This window comes from Perognathus longimembris, chromosome 10 (genome assembly GCF_023159225.1).
Source record: "Perognathus longimembris pacificus isolate PPM17 chromosome 10, ASM2315922v1, whole genome shotgun sequence".
NCBI classification, from domain to species: Eukaryota; Metazoa; Chordata; class Mammalia; order Rodentia; family Heteromyidae; genus Perognathus; species Perognathus longimembris.
The window spans coordinates 35,998,824-36,015,814 of record NC_063170.1 but is presented as its reverse complement, the minus strand read 5'-3'; the positions used below and the strand labels follow the sequence as shown (position 1 = coordinate 36,015,814).

At 44.6% G+C, this 16,991-nt stretch overlaps 1 protein-coding gene across 1 annotated transcript in view; it reads left to right on the top strand.

Moving 5' to 3' along the window:
* The first annotated feature begins 7,151 nt into the window (after nucleotides 1-7,151).
* Cacna2d3 (calcium voltage-gated channel auxiliary subunit alpha2delta 3) overlaps nucleotides 7,152-16,991 on the top strand; it is a 929,381-nt gene continuing 919,541 nt past the window's right edge. The window contains exons 1-2 of the mRNA XM_048355814.1: nucleotides 7,152-7,387; nucleotides 8,042-8,123. Coding sequence (XP_048211771.1) covers nucleotides 7,266-7,387; nucleotides 8,042-8,123 — 204 coding nt within the window. The 5' untranslated portion in view covers nucleotides 7,152-7,265. The remainder of the gene's footprint in view (nucleotides 7,388-8,041; nucleotides 8,124-16,991) is intronic.

Sequence of the window (16,991 nt, the reverse complement as noted above, 5' to 3'; positions counted from 1 at the left end):
TACTGGTAATCTGGGCTTGCTAAAATACGGTTGTGCTTGTCAACAGAAGACATATGCCACTTCCTCTTCACAGGACATGGGGATTGATCTCTTTTCTGCCTGCTGGCTCATGAGTATTGGTGGGTTTTCTTTCCTACTACATCATGATTTTAGGAATATGATATTCCACACAGTATCTTTCTCTCCGAACATCTGTGTTCTTTGGATGCTTTGCATCCAGTAATCTCCTTCCTCTACTATGCATGTTTCTTATAATGATTCAAATCATCCCAAAATACTGAGAAGTGAAGAGTAACTTCATTTCATGGCCCTGTGCTTACTAGGGAAGAGCTCTACTGCTTGAGCTACGCCCCCAGTCCTCTTGCCTTTAATTTGTTTTTCAGACAATCTCTTGCACTTTTAACAGGTGCAGCCTGGAATAGTGATGGAATTACAGGGATTTACCACCACACTTGGCCCAATCAGGAGAGTTTCTGTTTAATTTCTTCATTCTGTTTTTCTGGCAGTAACTAGTGTTACTGGTTTAGCATGTAATTTTCCAGTTTGTTTTATGTTTGTCAATCCAGAAAACACACATACCATGTTTAAATTTTTTCATTATCCTTATGTAGTTGTATAAAGGGGTTTCAATTCAATATGTCAGTTTGTGAGTGTAATGCATCTTGACCAATGTCACCTTTTATTATTGTCCCTCATCTCTCTTAACTTCTCTACCTTGCTTTAAAAATAACCCCAAATTCTACACATATTTAATTATGTGTATTAATATTTAATTAATAATGCTACACACAGTATTTACAACTTGCATTTCTTTCTATTTAGCACTTTTAGTTTGCCAGATGAGCATACTGGTACAGAGAAACTGCTTTCCCCCTTATTTTATAAGTCAGTTGATTAATCATTAATTAACTCATAAACTAATACTTTTGTCACACTAGGGATTGAATCCCGAGCCTTCTTCATGTGCTAACATTGCCATCATATTTCCAGCCCTTCCTTATTTTATTTTGAGGCAAAGTCTAAATTGTCTAGATTGTCCCTAAACTTGTGATTCTTCTTAGGCTCTGTTATAGCAGAGATTATATGGGTGTACTTCCATGCTGAACTGCATGAAATGGCTGTGTGAAATATCAGCATGTGATAAACTAATTAATTTAACCTATTTGAGTAGACAATTGGAATCATTGTAATTCCTTATGATATTTTCAAAGAAATGACTTTCATTTTACAAAGGTATGTCCTTCCATCACTCACCTCCAGAAGGCAGCCTGGCCTTTATGAAAACAGGCAACTTTTTGATTCAGACAATTAGGTGTGTGATGCTGGAGTACTTCCTTCTCATTCTCTCTTTGGCTCGATGTGTCGAGTGTGAAAGAAAACCAGAATAGCAGCATCAGCATATGTTGTGACTGTTCATTTAAGGTTCCTCATTTCACATAAACTTCTTCTTGACCAAGGACAGTTGAATAGGAGCTGCCTTGCTAGGCAGGGAAGTGTGGCTGTGCAGCCACTGTCCCCAGATGAAGGTGGTAGGTCAAGTTGATGTCATGGGACCCCTTCAATTGACCTTTAGGCCTGCCCTACCCTAGGACATGTGGCCTTCTGCAGCTAATAAAACTGCAATGGTGTTGTTATCATGCATACACACAATCACACATGTACAAAACACATCATATTTACATGCTCTCATATGTTTGCACTTAGTGCCACATGCACTGACTGATATACAATAATGATTTGTTCTTCTAAAGGCCACTGTGTTAGATCTCATTCTGAGCAAGGAGGTGGGATGAACAGGTGAGGGTGAGAAACCCCAGTGCTGCTACCTGGTTCTAACCCTGAGACCAACATCCATTGGCCTGAAGAAGCTATTCCACGTCCACTGAACATTCCAGCTCCTTGCTTATGGAGTATAGAGGCTATGCTCCTGCCCAAAGACAGCCTTTTAAAAGTAGGTGCCTTTCCTATATAGAGGGGCCACAGATGGTAGAATGCCTACATGATCATATGTTGCCTGTTGCTTAATTTAAGCTCAATGACAGACTCAAAAATTTTAAAGTAGTCATGTCTTGCTTGGTTAAATTCAATAGAAGTTGCCTGAGTACTCTATGCAAGCAGCACCAGCACACTGTGCCTGCACTGTTTTCAGGTGGTGTTGTCTTAGGATTGCATTTCAGACATAGCCAAACTGTTCTTGAGAGCAGAAAAGCAGTCTGCCATCACAGTGGTCTCCCTGGCATTTATCTGCACACAGATCTTCTATAACACCACTGTTGCACAGCAAGGAGAATCTTGATGATGCCAAGTAACCATCTTTTCTTCAATAGACTGAAATTCAGCATTAAATGTGGCATTTTATGGTGTTTTAAAACTTCAAGACATCTTCCTTCTCTCTCTTTTTCTTCCTTCAACGGGCATCCTCCCACAGAGATGTAACTGAGAATTCTCTTCAGGGAGACAGTTTCTTTGGTTTGTGCATTCTTGGCAAGTCGAGTGCTGTTTTAAGCTTCTAAGTCTTGAGTGAGGAGGATGCTACAGTTTGGGAAGTATAGAAAGACACAATATCCATTCCAGTTCTTCACTTGATGTGTGCGAAGCCCCCTTAACACCAAAGGCCTTGCTGCAGCCATTATGGCCACATGAGGAAGAGATGGGCAGATCACACCCAATGGGGGAGACCCAGGGTATACAAACTAACATACCAGTAGTAGTAATGGCTATGAAAAAAATGAAGCCAGGTAAGAGCACCAAGTTAGCTGTGAGCTCAGGTATACACATGTGTGTTACTGCTTTATCTGCTTTTTTGGAATGTTCTCGCCACAGTGGGAACTTATAGGCATAGACTTCAATTGTGTGAGAGCCAGCCATGGGGCAATCTGGAGGAAAATGCTCAGGTAGCAGGTAGAGAGCACAGCATATGTATAATGGCCCCAAGTGGGAAGAAGCCTGGTCCCCCCCCCCCCCCCCGGGAAATTCCAAGGACATTGGCTGGAGCACAGTGAGCAAGGCAAAGAAGGATGAAAAGAAAGCCTGAAGGATCTTGAGGGCCCTGATAAGGATCCTGAATTTTAATTCACTATGTAAACCATTGAGAATTTTGAGCAAGGAAATGTAAATGATGTGAATTTTGTTTTTAAAGAGATAGTTGTTGGCTTCCGTGGGAAGAGCTGTGTTTAAAGCAGCAAGCAGAGAAGGTGTGACTATGTGGAGATAGTTTCGGGAGCTTAGGGATGAACTGGTAGAGGCAGTGGTGGTGGAGATAGAGGGATAGCTTCCTTGTGTGCACAGTGTGGGCATGTCCCTGCTCAAGCAGGGAGCTGAACCTTGGCCTACTGTCCAATGACTTTGGCAGATGAGGTAGAATGCGAGTCAGAGCTGTACTCATGTGTGGAAAGGCCTGCTCTGTTCGCAAGGTGCAAGTAGTGAGCAACATTGATTGACTACTTCACTGCATTATACTGTCTGGCTTCCTGAGTTGGAAGCTTTGAGGGTTTCAGTACCACTTCTGGAAGAGATCAACGATTTCAGGTCTTTCTCATATTATTCAATCACTAAGATAAAGTCTCAGGAGAATTGCTGGGGCAAAAGCATTGGCTATTTTGATACATCAGGATGAAGTAGTTTATATCCCCATTAACAAAATCTGGTGTCGCTCTCTAATCTACAACATAGACACCCATTTAGACTGTACTCCCTCACTTGATTATCTTGATAGGAAATTCACAATGCAACCTACTCTAAGTCAGCATTTTAAAATGAGATATATGATGCTTCATCTGATAATATTGAAGAGAAATAAAAATGTTATGAAAGAATAACTACAAGATATACATACAGACATACAGACCACCACCCCACAGGTAAGTGGTGTGAGTGATCAGAGCTATAAGGATGTTTTTGCTCTTGTAAAATTGATTTTACCAAATGGATAAAACAGTACCAACAGTAGTGTCAAATGCTCAAAATGCCCCAGAGGCAATGCTGTCTTTCCCAGAGAAATATTGCTGTGGAGTTTTTCCAGGGACTCCATCCCATGGACTTAGTAGCACCTGCTTTTTAAAATCATCTTTCACTTCTCAACATCTTCCTTTTTTCTTAGTGTTTATTAATTGCACAAAGGATTTTACTGGGATATTTCCATACCTGTGTATAATGTACTTTGACTAGTTTCACCCTTCTGTTTTTCTTTCACCATCTTTTACTTCTGTTCAGACCCCAGCCCATTGTGGCAGAATACAGCACAACATCCACAACTGGCTAGGCCGGTGTGCAGTCAGCCAACTGGAAGTGTCACTTGCCAGGATTTGGTGCTTCAACAGAAAGCTGGGTGTTGAATAATCTGCTACTGGGTGAAAACAGCAAGCAAGATCTAATGTCTGGAGCTCTGTTTGTGCTGGTAGAAGTCCCTGGTTTGAAACCAGGTCTTTTAAGTGGTTGTGTCTTTGAACAAGTCAGGAGATCCTTCTGGGTCTCATTATCTTCCTAACTATTAAATAATGGCAGGGGTAGCAGAGTGATCCCTTTCCACATTGATTTTTTTTAAATAAAGAAAACCCAAGTATTTAAGCAGTGAGACCCCTCAAATCTATGTTACATTGAACTCTGCCTTTATTGGTATCAGATAACTTATTTTTATTTTTAAGATGGTATGAAAAAAGACAGGAATTTTACAGTAGGAATAATAATATCCCAAGGTTTATCCATAAAAAGTAAGATAGTATGAAATATTTAAAGGAATCCATCATAAATAATAATGTGCACAATATTCTGCCTAATATGGTCTTTATACTGTGTGTAACAGTTTAAAATGTTCAAAATGTTGTTCTCCTGGGCTATGACTCCGTGCCCAGGGTCCTCTTGATGCTATCTATGTTATAGTTGCCCTGAAACAACTGTGTAGTTGAGCACAATGATTTCATTATCAGATGTTGTCTTGCCCTTGGTGCCCAGTGGCCCCCAATAATGTCCAGCATCCTGGTATTTGTTTACATATGACTGAGCAGTATCACTTTGCTGTGCTTCCATTTCCCCATTAGTTAACAGGCATAACCAAAGCGAGGGTGTCTGGGGCACTTTTTCTTCATACACATTATGACTGATCCCTTGTGGAAGTGTGTAATTATTCGTTTCTCATGGTTTTTGGAGAAAACCCTGTCTCGCCCCAGGAGTCCAAACCCTACAAGGGCAGGTCACCTGATTTGTTCACCTCTGGCTCCCCAGAATGTACTACTGTGCTCATCATGTAATATTTGGTCATTCTTGACTGATGAATAAGAGTGCAAGGAAGAGCTGTTATAACACACACACACCAGAGAGGGAAAGATGATGCAGTCACCAGTAAGGGCCAGCATCCATTCATTCATTCATTCACTCGTGCATTATTTAGAAAGAAGGTTCTTGCATTTTGACAGGAAAATGTTTTCTCCTAGCCCCCAGTCTGAGCTTCGGAGTCATTAGGACCACATGCACAGGGTCAGGTCGCGCTTGGCTCAGTTTGCCAGGACAGGCACGTTCCCGTAGGCGAGAGGTGTGCACAGAAGCGGAGAATTCATTATAACCGGTTAGTCATCCGTAGAGACTGTAGACACTGTCCGTGGGCGGGGTGCACCTGGCGCTTCCCTGGTGGGGTCTGCTCCCAGCGCTGCTCCTTTAGGTGGGAGCCCGTAGGAGTCCGGGGTCTGCCAACACTCGGGGGGTGGGGGGAAGCTCTTGCGCCGTCCTGCGCCCCTCCAAACCAATTCTGAGATCAACCTGCACATCCGGGGATAACTTTTTCTAGGGAGTACAGGGCGGTGGGGGGGGGAGGGAAGCCTGGATCTTAGCACAAAACCATTCAGTGGAAACTCGGTGCCCCCAACCGGGGGTGCAGAGGTCGAGGGCAGGTGACTGGGCAGAAGGCTATGCCCAGGCTGCAGAACTGCTGGGCGGCGTCAGGAGCGCGCGGCTCGCCTGGGTCACCGAGGTGCGCTTGGCCGGCCGAGAATGACTCAGCCTCCCTCCTTCCGTCTCCACCGCCAGTCCGCGCGAGGGCTCCCCAAAGTTCCTAGTCACACCCCAGACCTCGGAGGCGGACCTGGGGGGTTCCAAAAACTAGGCTCCGGGGCGGGGGACGGCGGCACCGAGACCAGGGAGCCGGGCTCGCAGCGCCCTTCACCCCTCCCATCTCGGTCCGCCAGTGTTCGGCTGCCTGGGGCCATGGGGCTGGGCTGGGGTCGGCGCGGGGCCCCGGGCTGGGGGAACGAGGCGCGCCGGTCAGGGTGGGCTGAGCGCTGCGTTTGCTCCTCTCCCGGCCCCGGCACCCTGGTCGCTGGCACCCGCGCTGCGGTGCGGACCCCGGACCTCACTTGGCCGCCGGGAGAGCTGTTCGAAGCCCCCCGGCCTGGGGTTGGGCGTCCTGGGGGCAGCTGCAAGGCAGCCGGGTACCGGAGCCTGCGCTCGTGCGTCCGCGCCGCGGCGGCTGCACCGCCGCCCGCACCTTCCTCAGCCTCTGCCCGGCGCCGTGGCCCAGGAGCAGCCGTGGACAGCCACGCAACGGTGCCCTTGCCAGAACCCCAAAGCCCTCAGTCCCCTCCCCACCCGCTCAGCCCCGCGAGCGACCCCAGTCCGCCGCCCACAGCTCGTCTGCCCTCAGACTTCGGCCGGTTTCCTGGGAAAACTGCGGCGTGGGGGGTCGCGCGTCCCCTCCGCAGCCTCCGACCCAGCCTGGCCGCGGAGGCTGACCCCACCCGCTCCGAGCCGCCGCTGGCGGGCAAAGTGTGGGGCGCCGGGCCCTGGGTCTCGCTCCAGCCCCCACCCCCACCCCAGTCGGGGCACCGGAGCCTGGGGGCCGCCCGGGGCCGACTGCGGAGTTGTAAAGAACTCAGCGGCCGCAATGGGCCGGGAGGGGCAGGCGCACTCCACTGCGACCAAGGACACCGGAGTTTGAGAGTCCCCGCCCTCGAGGCGCCTCCCACCCTCCCCGCGCGGCCGCCGGACTCCCCGGGCCGCCGAGGCGGGGCCGGGTGGCCGCCGCTGCGAGAGGCGCGTCTCCTTCCCTCCCTCCCTCCCTCCTCCCGCACCCGCCTTCCTCTCTCCTCCTACCCGCCCTCCCCCTCACCCCCGCTCCTTTTTTCTGCTCCCCAAGTGAGCCTGGCGCGCGAGAGGCAGGCGGGGCGGCGCGGAGCGGAGCAGCAGCCCAGCGCGCTCGCCCACCGCCCGCCCGGCTTAGCTCCCCACGGCCGCTCCCGTCGCCTCCGCCGCCGCCGGCGAGTCGGGAGAAGCCCAGCATGGCCGGGCCGGGCTCGCCGCGCCGCGCGTCCCGGGGTGCCTCGGCGCTCCTGGCCGCCGCGCTTCTCTACGCCGCGCTGGGGGCCGTGGTGCGCTCTGAGCAGCAGATCCCGCTTTCCGTGTAAGTGTCTGGTGCGGCGCCGCTGGGAAGGGGACCCTGTCGCCCGCCACCCACTAAATCCAAGTTTGGGTACCTGCAGGTGCAGCTGGACAAGACCTGCGGCGGACGCTGAGCTCGCCGCTCGCACTGCCTTCTAGGACCGCCGTCGGGGGGGGGCGAGGCTAGGGTGGGCTCCTCTCGCCCCTTCCCTGGCGTGGAGGAGTGAGACCCGGAGAGGCTCACCGCAAGTGACAGCACCAAGTTTAGAGCCCTGTTCCGGGCTCCAACTTCCTTGGGCCGTGCCGCGGTTAACGATCGGTGCTACCTGGCCGTCTCGCTTCTTTTTCGGGAGGGGGCTGGGGGGGGGTGGGTTTCTGCAGAATAGCATTGGTCAGGTTATGCCCATTTTGGGTGGCCCGGTCCTCAGGCATTTGTTCAAATACAAGCCGGTGGTCTTTCGGAAGAGTTTGCGCCCAATGAACTCTGTGACCCTCTGGACCTCCTCCCAAGCCGCGCTCTGCAGTTTGGTGCTGATAGTTTCCACCGCTGTGTGTTACCTACCTCCCCTTTCTTTAATGTTGTGCCGCTCGATCCTTTAGCCACAGCTCCGCGTGTGCGCGTGTGTGGACCGTGACACGAGTGTTACATTTCTTCCTGTGCCCTTTCTCCCTGTAGGGTGAAGCTGTGGGCCTCTGCTTTTGGTGGGGAGATAAAATCCATTGCTGCTAAGTACTCGGGCTCCCAGCTTCTTCAAAAGGTAAGGTTTCTGTGGTGACAGGAAGCGATGATTTTTTCCCCCCCAAGCACAGAAAATGGAGGCAGATTTAGTTTTTGCAAACATACGTGAGCCCCGAGCTGCATCAGTTGTCAGAGAAGTCTCTGATATCCGTTTCTTGGCATTGTACGGCGCAGTGACTTCTCCCTACCAAACGGTTATTTTTAGATGACACTTGATTCTAAGCACAAAGAAAAGCAGGATACTCACTCGCACTGTCCCGGCTGGGGCTTGGAAACAGTGTTTCTGCATGGCTCTCCTCTCAGTGTCGGTATTGCTGTTTCAGTATAAGAGCAGATGCTCCTCCAGGAAAAAAGAAAAGCCAACTTCATCGAAGGGACAGAATCAGTGCCTGTTTTATGATGCCTTTCACCTCGCATTGGAGGCATGGTGTTCCGTGTATCAGAGAGACGCTGCACTATTGTTTGTCATCCCTGCAGTTGTACAATCCCATTATTCCCCAATCATCTAGACCCAGAGCTAGGATGCATTACATCATTACAGATAAGGAGAATGAATGTGGTTATCTTTCCACTCAGCTGCACTGCCGGGTAATAACCTATGAGAGTAGTCCACAAACTTAAGAAATTGGTCTGCGTCCATATAATGCTGGAGAGTAATGAGAACGGAGGATTGATTATTAGGCATTTATCAGAAGCTGCATCAATTTTAATTCAAATGGGCAACATTATGTTTAAAATTACATTGTGAGATATATGATCCTTCCTTCTCCTCTCCAAGAAATAAAGAAAAAGAATGAGCATGGGAAAAGAGAAGGGAGCGGCCAAGAGAATTTCAAGTAGCAAACCAACAGGATTAATCCAAATATTCTCTTGACAATAGAAGATACGATTGGCCTTTTGGGGATAATTCTTTGGAAATGGGCACAAACAGCTTAAACTGATAAGTTAACTTTAAGCATTTTAAAATGTGTTTTGTGGGCCAATGTACCATATGTGTTGTGCATGCTGCCTGGTAACCAAGTACATATCTTATTTATGGCATTCCATTTCAGAGAGTAGCATTTTGGGGGACATTATATGTAACAGCTTATAATATGCAATCCAAATATTGTAATGAAGTGTCCTCCACAATGGGATGACAGGTATGCTGGTTTAGAAATAGCAGCCAGATTTCATGGAACCATTGAGAAGATTGCTCATTCTAACTTGGGGAAGAGTTCATTGAATTATATATAGTCACTTGATAAAAACTTGATGCAATGACATGCCTTTATGGAAGATGATGATTTACATACCAGTGCCCTCCAATCCTATAGGAATTACTTGTTTTCCTGGTTTTCTTTTAATCTGGACCAGTCTCAGTCTGTACTCTGCTTTGGCTTTTTGCCCACTCGTCAGATGTTTTATGCGAAGAGCTCTGGACTGTGGTATTGCCTGTGTATTTTCCCTGTGTTTTGAAAGAAGAGAACATTTTGCATAACTTTAAAGGAATATTTCTCATCTGCATTTTGTAGTTGTAGTAACTCTACAAGCATCCTTTCAGAGCATGATTATTTTATTTTATTTTTGGTTTTACTTACATATCTTTTATCTCACATTTGGCGGGAGCACATGAAATATACAGACACACAACTGCCCCAAATCCTATCAACCCTATTATTGGTTATTTTATAATAGCAAATTAGAAACAGATAAAATGCTTCCCTTACCTTCTCATCAACATCCTTTATGATATTGAATTCACTATCCTTGCTTTGCTTTTGTCATGTTTGCAGCTTGACAATTGTGTAATTATTTCCAGCTGTTTACGGCTTTATTGTCATTTCTTGTTGCTGCCTAGCATTTTGTAATCTGAAGAGAGGGGAAGGTGTGGTGTTACTTTGAGTTAGATGAGTGGATATCTGTTTTAGCACTTGCATTTTCATTCCTTGCTATGGAAGTCTTGAAATATCCGTGCTTTGGGGTTGTTTGGCAAGGACTTTCATGAATGGAGCATGGTAGATGATTCTAGAAGCATTTTGCTCCCAAACTTTACATCATTCCTTCCCAAATATGATTGTATTTTTACAAGAAAATTGGTTTAGAGAGTTCAGAATAGGAATGGGAAAAGATCCCAGGTGCTCTGAATGTGGCAGACATAATGTCTTTTGCTAATTTCAGGTTCCTCACTATTGGTTTGAGAAATTATTCCTCTAAATCAAAACTCTATGCATCTATCCATCATTCACAGCATCCTTAACAATTAAGATGCTTTCAGAATGAGTAGAAAACTCGATTAGAAAATGCATTAAGGCTGAATTAAGGGACCTCAAAGGTGACAATACTAGGTTGCATAAAAGACTGCAGTTGTATTTTTAAGAGTATGGACATTAAAGTTTGATTTTCACTTAAGAAAGGTATACTGCATACCACTATATAATTTTATGTATTTTTAGTAGTGTTCTAATTGATACTTCATGTTGTGAATCAAGGTAGTATGTTCATTTTTTAAATGGGATTGTAATTTTTTGTACTAAGGCCTAGACCTTTACAAAAATAGTTATTGTGAATGTAAGTTAAATAAGAATTGGCCATTTTCTTTAAGGTGTTTGGAGACTAGGAAAACTGTGATTTGGGGAAGTTGGTTTTATTAGGTAATATATTTTGAGGAAGCAGCATTTTTACTGTCACCAACATAAATATAAGCATCAGAATTATTTCCTCAATAGTTTTTGGGTTTGATACTGCTGCTATTACTACTTTCGCTTATAATAGTAGTAGATATTTCATGTCAGATTTGTCCTATTTGTCTTCTTTTTGTCTTGGCTGAGCATGTGATAGCAGTATTAATTCTGTACAAAGATGATAATTTTTTAGTTTAAATTTCAGTAATCTCTGCTTTCACAGTTTTTTGTTTTTAGGTACATAGTGGGAGATGGTGTATGGTGAATTTGAGTGAATCTTGAGAGGTTTATTTCAGTCTTGGAGAACTGGGGCTCTGGAAGGAGGCTATGGAGCCCTGTGCCTGCCTCCTGTCTTCTTAGCTGGCAGATGCTGTAGGGGTTTCCATTTACTTCAACTTTTAATTAATTTTCTATTTGATAAATCCACACTAGTATTCAGCTGCCCATGTCTTGCTTCATTTTCCTCAAAGAATGCTTTGTTTGGGTTCTTTTGGGGAGGTGTAGTTAAACAGGATCCATCATCTTTCTATTTGGGGATGCAGTGAAAAGCATTTTTGAACATGGCTGTTAAACCCAATGCTCCACACCTTTAGCAGTCACAATAAAAGGCATTAAACCTGCAGGATCCTTATCTCCTCCTCCCTAGGGGAATTTCCATAGGGGCTGAGTTTTTCATTCGGTTTAGCCTGCATTCAGGGAATGAATGTTCATGGGAATGAGGGCTCCAATTACATTTTCCAGAATCGTGATTATAAACACACAGCAAAAATACAGGCAGTGTGTGTCTTTGCCATTAAAGAAAAGAATTGACATTTACCTTGGACTTCTCATGTAGCAATTACCAAGCACGTAATGCACTTCTTGGAATGCACACCCAGGTATTTTTGTTTTATCAACTGTTTATTGAGAGTGACTTTAATACATAAGTATGTAAACTGCATGTCTCTTTCCACAGGACAATCAGAAAAGTAAAAGGTTGATTCCTTGAGCCATTTTTATAATTATGACTTTTCATCAACATGGAAATCGATGTGCTTTTAAATAATTAAAAAGGAGTATTCTCAAATGAGGAATTGGGTATTGGCTCTGTGCTTCCGCTAGGAAGCTGGACATTCTAAAGGAGTCTCTATGCTGTTAAATGCTTTTGTTGAATATACACGGTCACTTCCCATACCAAAAGATAAATACATTCAGCCTCTTTTGCCGATGATTTAATTCACAGCTTCACTTCAAATTACCAGACCTTTCCTGGAAAGATTATTTTCTCAAGTGTTGAAATTATAGTTTTCCATCTTTCAGGGTATAGTTTATTGGTCTCATCAGCCCAATCTCTAGGATGTACCTTTTAGCAATATATCTCATTACCCTTGTAGATTTCTACACAGCCATTTGTAATTTTTTTCTATGAACCTTATTTAGCTCATTGTTTTGTTCTTTTACTTTTATACCTCTGTCTTAAAATTTCTTTTCTTGCCTGGCACTGGTGGCTCATGCCTGTAATCCTAGCTACTTAAGAGCTGATATCTGAGGACATGGTTTGAAGTGAGTCAGGGCAGGAAAGCCTATAAGACTCTTATCTCCAATTAACTACCAAAAAACAGTTAGAAGTGGAGCTGTGATTCAAGTGGTAGAGCACTAATCTTGAGCAAAAGAAGCTCAAGGATAGAGCCCGGGTCCTGAGTTAAGCCCCAGGATTGATACATACACACACACAAAATATCTTTACTGTTAGCTACACTCTACTTTACTTTTTGCCCTATTAAGAACTGCTGCAGCCTGTGTTACTCAGGAAATTTACAGATGCTAGTCAAACTTAAGGAAAATAAAAATATGGGCATGATTTTCTTGTTGGAAGACTTCAGATTTTATTCCAGTATGGTTATTTGTTTTGGTGTACTAGTATATCCATCTCTTATTGATCTTAATTAGCTGATTAATTATTTAATTTTAATACCAGTTTGATTCTAGGTAAATATGTGAGTGCTGTACCATCTAATGATTAAAGTATCACACATAGACTGGCACAAATGTTTCAATTTTTTGGGCAATGATATAGCTGTGCGTTAGGATAAACAAAAGTAAAAGAAATGTGAAACAATACCCCTAGTACCTGTGGCCATTGCAGGTGTTTCATTTCCTTTTATATTTGACTTGCATATTCACATAAGTGCAAGTTGTAGGATTTTAGCCTTTTAAGTTCACGTTTAGTGTCCCCACTTATTGTGATCAGTACATGACTTGGAGAGCTGAACATGCTTAAGAAAATACACAGTCTCATAGAACAGGATCCTTTGTTTCAGGTTTGTCATCAATCTGGATTTGCCATCAGGGAAACCAAAAAATGGGCTAACTTTGTTTTAAGTCCAGGCATACATCAACTGTCAGCAAGGCAGAGCATAAACATCAGGGTCTCACTATCCTTTGTCCACACAGTGCTGATCTAAACTGCCTTTGGGGTCCAGACTTCCAGGTTATAGACAGAGTGAATTAGCAGCTGTGAGTTTCCTAAAAGTATGACCCGACTTGGAGGATTTTTGCCTGGCTGAGCCTGGAAAGGAAATTAAATAGATGTGATAAAGAACTAGCCTGTGAATTAACATATGAGATTTTTACCTCCTTTTCATGTCATTTTTATACAAGGAACATAATGGTTCATGTCAAGTGATTGCAGTGAACTTTTGAGCATCATTCAGCCAGTGAAGTTCCTGATGTCAGGCTCTGGGGACACTGATAGAGCCTCCAGCTGTCCTCTTCAGTCCATTAGCTAGAGTATAACTTCTCCTTCAAGGTAAGGAGGGGCTACAGTGAGGAAGAGGAGAGGGAATCTGTTTTGTGGGATTTCCCTAAGTATTTAATGATCAAGAGATAGCATCTGAGATGGTTGCTCCTAAGTTTAAAGCTAGGATCACAGCCATCTACCTGTGCTTGGTGCCCTCCACATGTTGGGGTTCTGTGTAGCTGGCAGGTTGTGAGGGAGGTCTGTGTGTCTAGCTGCTCTCCTTACTTTCCAGAAGAAAGTTATCAGGTAAATAAACTTTGAAAAGGATCTAGTGTGTTTCGAAAATGATAAGCATTGAAATCTAATTTTCTTTAACACTCAATGGGTGTTCATTCCAGGCAGCTTAAGTACCTTACATTTTGTCAGGCGTGCTGCATACTTTCTCCATTACCCCAAGTAAGGATTATGAAAACAAACAACTCAGAAGCCAAACTATAAATGGGCATTTCAAGGCCATATTGAAAAGGAAATCATTATCTCTTGACAAGGAATAGATGTCTGTGGCTTCTCTTTGTGCATGTCAGAGTATATATCGTGGCACCTGTTATTGGAAAAAGGTAGTTCCAAGGTTAAAAGAGCTATTATCCATGTAAAGGATCGGGAACGATGAATTGGGCAGGGCCATGAATGATGTGGGTTCACACAACAGACCTGTGGTTTACCTATTTTAGAGGAAGCAGCTACTAGTCAGCATTAGGGGTGGCACATGACATTACTATTATATACTTAACAAAGTTTGCGTGTGTACACATACTTGTGCCAGCAACTTAAATGGATGGTGCTCATTATAGAATATGCCAGATGCTTCCTGCTGATGGGGAATACTATTCATGTTCTCTTGAGTGGTAGAAAGACTAGCCTGAGAGACAGAATTGGGGTGTTGGCATACAACCCAGCAGGCATGGATTTGGGCAGTGTGTGACTTCTTAACCAGCTGGAAGGTGAGGATCTGCTGAGAAGAGGACTAGGGTCTATTGCAAACTGTTTACTCTCTTGTTAAAAAAATTATTAGCAAGATTGTCAAGATAATGACAATAGAGCACTAAAGTTAGAGTGGGATCTAGCGGATGTTGGCTAAGCTCCTTGTGGGTAGCCGGTCTTCAATTTAGCTTTCTGTTTTTCCTCCCAGGTAGCCTGATTCTCTTCCTCCATTCAGCTTAGTATGCTTCCTTTGCCATACCTTTGTTGTTCTCAGGAAATACTACATAGAAATAGGTTGAGGGCTTAGAGCATTTTCAGAGATGTACATCTTTGGAGATACTAACTTGGTGTAGGAAAGAGTGGCCTAGGAGCTCTATTGGCTTTTCTGTATGTATACATTTCCTGAGTGGCCTTGAACAATCATTTAGTCTAATTGTAAAATTAGGGAGCATTCATTCTGTAGTCTTTGTACTTCAGCTACTCTAATAAGCACTCACAGATGTCCCTTTAAATTCTCCCAACAGGCAGGGTGTAGCTGCTCTAGTCTGTAATCTCAAGACTCAAAAATTGAGGCAGAAGGATTGCAAGTGCAAGGCTAGCTTGGTTACACAGTAAGAACCTCTCTCTCTCTCTCTCTCTCTCATTCTCACACACACACACTCACACACACACACATACCCCAAAACAAAACAAAAAAAAAACTGAATTTCTCCTGATAATAGGGACAAGGACTACTATTCACTGCTTTTTACAGGTTTAGAAACTGAGGCTTGTAGATATTAACCTCTTCAGGGTGACAGAAGATTCTAGAGTCTGGCTTGGTCACCTATAATGCTAAGTTCTCTTGATTTTATGTGGTCTTTTTCCAATCACAGTTCCTGTTTGGGGAAAAGAAAATGTGAAGAATATTTGAATTTTTCCTGTCTCATGAGTGTTTGGGAGGATTAAATAAGATAACATCTGGAAAATGACTTCAGAAACAAAGTCTGGGATAATGACTGAGAAGACATGGTCTCTGAGTCATATGGAGTTAGATTTAAGTTTCTTCTGTTTCCTAACTGGGTCACCTTGTGGTGTGGTGATAGGTTGGAACCTGTAACTTTAAATGTGAAAGGAGGCCAATATTGTCCATGGAATAAAATATGTAAATTATTTAGCACAGTGTTTGGCTCCTATCAGAGATGTGGCCATTATTAGCTGCCTCATCCATACACAAAGCTGCAGATAACCTTTTCTAGGTACCTGTCGGGCCTAACTTCACACATACCTGTGGACTCAGTGAGTAGGCGTGTGCGTGGGTGGGTAAACGAGGGCTAGAGATTGCCATGTAGAAAGGTGATCCCTACCTGGTCTCTGGCAGGGAACCAAGTACCTGACAGTGGAAGGGGGAAAGCAGCTGCTGCTTCTGTCAGGATGTGTACCATACATGGTGGGGACAACTTTCTTTTCCCTTAGGGCAAAGAAACTGCTCACAGGAATTTGCCAAGCAAGGACTTGATTCCTTGCTCTTGTGTCTTGCTGCTTGTGCCCCACAGCTCAGAGAGCCCCATAAGTTACAGGGGATTCAGTGTGCCTAGCCATTTGCCCTGCTGTAGAGCTAATGCAAAAGCTATTGTGCACACTTCTTAATCCAAGTATCTTCTTGGACAGCATGGCAGGCATTTCCTCCTGGGAGAATGCTCTTTGCTGTAGAGCTCAATACTTCTCTGAGGGGCTTTCTGGGGAGTAGTGCTGGACACCAACAGGAGGATGAGGCTCCTCACTGAGCATGATGATCCTTCCTTAGGGAAAGGGACAGGGATGTGAAGTGATATTTGGGGATTGTACGTGTGTGGCCATCTGTCACCACCCACAGGAGACACTCAAGGGCATTGTGTTCCTTGGCTCTTCTCTCCAGTCCCATCCTCTCCAGAGCTTCTTTGGCAGCTTTGTTGTGTTTTGGCCTTGAGCATCTGCAGTCCTGTGCAGATGACCTTAAAGAAGAGGAATGAGTGAGTGAAACTTGCCACCCCTCTTTGTGTAAGCATGATCATCATCAAGATGAAATCAAGGGGTTAATCATGGGGGTGTGTTTTTGCTATAGTACCTACATAGCTTTGAAAGTTGCTTATTCATAAAGCTATTGTATTCATCACTGTAAGTCAGCAAAGAGTCAGCAAGAGTTTTGGTGGTTCCATTTGGGTCAATCATTAGAAACATACTTAAGAGCCATTTGTTTCCATGACTGTTACAGATACAGAATTTGACTGCTTTAGGGGCTCGCAGAAATCCAGCAGGTCATAACCAGCTCAGGTGAACAAGAGAGTGTTGATTGGGGTAGGAAGGGAAGGCAAATGTACTTCCTCTGCACCCTTCTGACTGTTTGAACAGAACATTCCTTGTATTGAAGTAGCTAGTTTAAGATATCTAATCTTATTCTTAGTTCGTGGGGGGCGGGGGGAGGGGGAGTATGGCCGTGTTAGTTGCCTCACAGGTGGAGCAGCTTGCTTTATGGTGGGGCTAGGACTCTCAGGTTTTTGTTTGT